This window comes from Verticillium alfalfae, genomic scaffold (assembly GCF_000150825.1).
Source record: "Verticillium alfalfae VaMs.102 supercont1.15 genomic scaffold, whole genome shotgun sequence".
NCBI lineage: Eukaryota > Fungi > Ascomycota > Sordariomycetes > Glomerellales > Plectosphaerellaceae > Verticillium > Verticillium alfalfae.
The window spans coordinates 282,369-285,568 of NW_003315024.1; the positions used below are offsets into that span (position 1 = coordinate 282,369).

A 3,200-nucleotide genomic window follows, 5' to 3' on the forward strand; every position below is an offset into this window, starting at 1 on the left:
GCGCCCGACTACCCCATTTCCGTCCTCGGCAAGATCAAGTACGCGGCTCCGCCGCAAGGGCGTCAAGGGCCGCTGCTGCCGAGCGTACGCCGCAGACGCCGCAGACCACGTACCACACCAACGAGAGGGGCCAGATCATCGAGACGAGGTACGTGCGGACCAGGTGGTGAAGCGTGCATGCTGGTGGCGAATTCGGCACTGCCTGGATTTCCTGTAATGACCGGGAGACGGCGACACGGATGCAAGATCTGTCTGGAGGGCGACGCAGGTTTGTGCAGCTGTAGAGCGGGAGGTATCCGGACCTGAAAGAGGGATTCAGGTGTAGGGGATGTGACAGACCGTTACAACAACTGTCCATTTATTCACTTTCAGGGTTTCAAGGCGAGAGGGTAAGGTGCTTGGATATACTTGACAGACGCGTGAATGGGCTGAGGAGACATGGACTCACTTTCCGTAACGGGAATGGCATATCCTACGTTGGAGCGACAAGGATGAAATTAACTGGTTGAATATCACTACATAATGCTGACGTTGAAGTGCATTTCGACTCATATAGGCATGCAATGATGTGTAGTCTTACGATGGACCAGACTTAGGATCACGAGGCGTACAGCCACAGCGTCAAAACGGCACATCACGTTTACAAGGGCAGGTTGTGTTCTTAACCGTTCAATTCTGCATCTCATCTGTCTCATAATCGTGACGAGCTAGCTAGAGTACACCCACGCCGCACCATACGGACGAAGGGGGAATTATGCGGCTGCAACAACGCGCGAAAAGAGGAAAGTACGCCAAGTCCAAGGGCAACCGTACCCGAAAACCGTCCAACTCCATTGACTTTTCTGGTATCCCGTGTGTATCATGAAAACCGCTTAGTCGACCTCCTCCATGGCGCTGTCACCGGTCTCGGTGGTGGTGGCAGCGGTGGCGGGAGTCTCCTCGGTCTTGGAGTCATCCTCCTCAATGTTGAGGCCGATCTGGACGAGCTTGTGGATGCGCTCAGAGAAGCCGGCAGGCTCCTCAATGGTGAAGCCAGAGACGAGCAGGGAGGTCTCGAACAGAAGCTGGACGATGGACTTGACGGTGCGGTCGTTAACACCATCGGCCTCGACCTTCCTCTTGAGCTCCTGGACGATGGAGCTCTTGGGGGAGATCTCGAAAGTCTTCTTGGAGGACATGTACGAGGACATGGAGGTGTCACGGAGGGCCTGGGCCTTCATGATACGCTCCATGTTGGCGGACCAACCGAACTGGCCGGTACGGATAGCGCAAGGAGCGTCGCCGAGCTTGTGGCTGACAACGACCTTCTCGACCTTGTCGCCGAGAACCTCCTTGAGGGCCTTGGCGAGACCCTCGTACTCCTTCTCCTCAGTCTCACGCTGAGCCTTCTCCTCATCGGTCTCCTCGAGCTCGAAGTCCTTGGTGATATCAACAAGCTTCTTGCCCTCGAACTCCTTCATCTGAGTCATGGCGTACTCATCGATGGGGTCAACGAGGAAGAGGACCTCAAAGTTCTTCTGCTTGAGGGAGTCGAGGAAGGGGGACTTGGTGACGGCCTTGAGGGACTCGCCAGTGATGTAGTAGATGTTCTGCTGGACCTCGGGCATGCGAGCGATGTAGTCGGTCAGAGAGGTCATGTCATCACCAGACTTGGTGGAGTTAAAGCGGAGGAGCTTGGCCAGGGTCTGGCGGTTCTGGGAGTCCTCGTGGATACCAAGCTTGATGTTCTTGGAGAAGGCAGAGTAGAACTTATCAAACTGCTCCTTGTCTTCGGCGATCTCAGTGAAGAGCTCGAGGGCCTTCTTGACAATGTTCTTCTTGATGACCTTCATAATCTTGTTCTGCTGGAGAGTCTCACGAGACAGGTTGAGGGGAAGGTCCTCAGAGTCGACAACACCCTTGACGAAGCTGAGCCACTCAGGGATGAGGTCAGTGGCGTCGTCAGTGATGAAGACGCGGCGGACGTAGAGCTTGATGTTGTTCTTGGTCTTCTTGGTCTCGAACAGGTCGAAGGGAGCGCGCTTGGGGACGAAGAGGATAGCGCGGAACTCGAGCTGACCCTCAACGGAGAAGTGCTTGACACCGAGGTGGTCCTCCCAGTCGTTGGAGAGAGACTTGTAGAAGGCGGCGTACTCCTCCTGGGTGATGTCCTGGGGGTTGCGAGTCCAGATGGGCTTCTGCTTGTTGAGCTCCTCCTGCTCGATGGAGGTCTCCTTGACCTTCTTGACCTCCTCTCTCTCTCTCCTCTCATCATCGACTCTCGATCTGGGCTCTGTCGTCGTCCTCATCGGCGGCGGTCTCCTCAGCCTCCTCATCGGGGACCTCTTCTCGGTCTCCTTGAGGACGTGGAGGTAGATGGGGTAGGAGATGAACTCGGAGTGCTTCTTGATGACCTCCTTGATCTTGGCCTCGATGAGGTACTCAGTCCGCTCAGCTTCAGTGAAGAATGATCTTGGTACCGCGGCTGAGCTGCTCGCCCTCGGTGTCGGGGCGAATGGAGAAAGGTGCCACCGGCAGAAGACTCCCAGATGTACTGCTCGTCATCGTTGTGCTTGGAGATGACGGTGACGCGGTCGGCGACGAGGTAGGCAGAGTAGAAACCAACACCGAACTGACCAATCATGGAGATGTCAGCACCGGCGGTGAGGGCCTCCATGAACTGCTTGGTACCAGAGCGGGCAATGGTACCCAGGTTGTTGACGAGGTCCTGGGAGTGGCGTTAGTGTGTGGCAAACAAGCACGTGCGACGTGGTAAAGCAAAACTTACAGCCTTGGTGAAACCAATACCAGAGTCCTGGATGGTCAGGGTCTTGTTCTCCTTGTCGGGAATGATGTCGACGCGAAGGTCCTTGTTGGAGTCGAGCTTGCTAGGGTCCGAGAGGGACTCATAGCGGATCTTGTCGAGCGCATCGGAGGCGTTGGAGACAAGCTCACGAAGGAAGATCTCCTTGTTGGAGTAGACAGTGTTGATGATGAGAGACAACAGCTGAGAGATCTCAGCCTGGAACTCGAAAGTCTCAGACATCTTGGCGGGGGGGTATCAAAGCGTGACGGTCGTGATCTGGGGCTGGGTCAGTCATAAGTTGCCAGGCGAGTGTCCGCTGATGTGGAATGTAGACAAGGAAGGAAGGAGCTTGACAGGAGCAGACTCGGTGAAGAAAGAGCACCCTGGCCAAGTCCTCCAACGACGTGCTGACTGG

General features: G+C 55.7%; 1 protein-coding gene across 1 annotated transcript in view; it reads right to left on the reverse strand.

Annotated features, from left to right (window-relative positions):
- Positions 1–657: 657 nt before the first annotated feature.
- The window catches only part of VDBG_09407 (heat shock protein), a gene marked incomplete at both ends in the record, with an annotated part of 2,806 nt that continues 263 nt past the window's right edge, over positions 658–3,200 (reverse strand). The window contains 3 exons of the mRNA XM_003000166.1: positions 658–2,322; positions 2,460–2,707; positions 2,768–3,200. The exon at positions 2,768–3,200 is cut by the window's right edge and continues 263 nt beyond it. Of these exons, the coding sequence (XP_003000212.1) occupies positions 873–2,322; positions 2,460–2,707; positions 2,768–3,025 (1,956 nt within the window). The remainder of the gene's footprint in view (positions 2,323–2,459; positions 2,708–2,767) is intronic.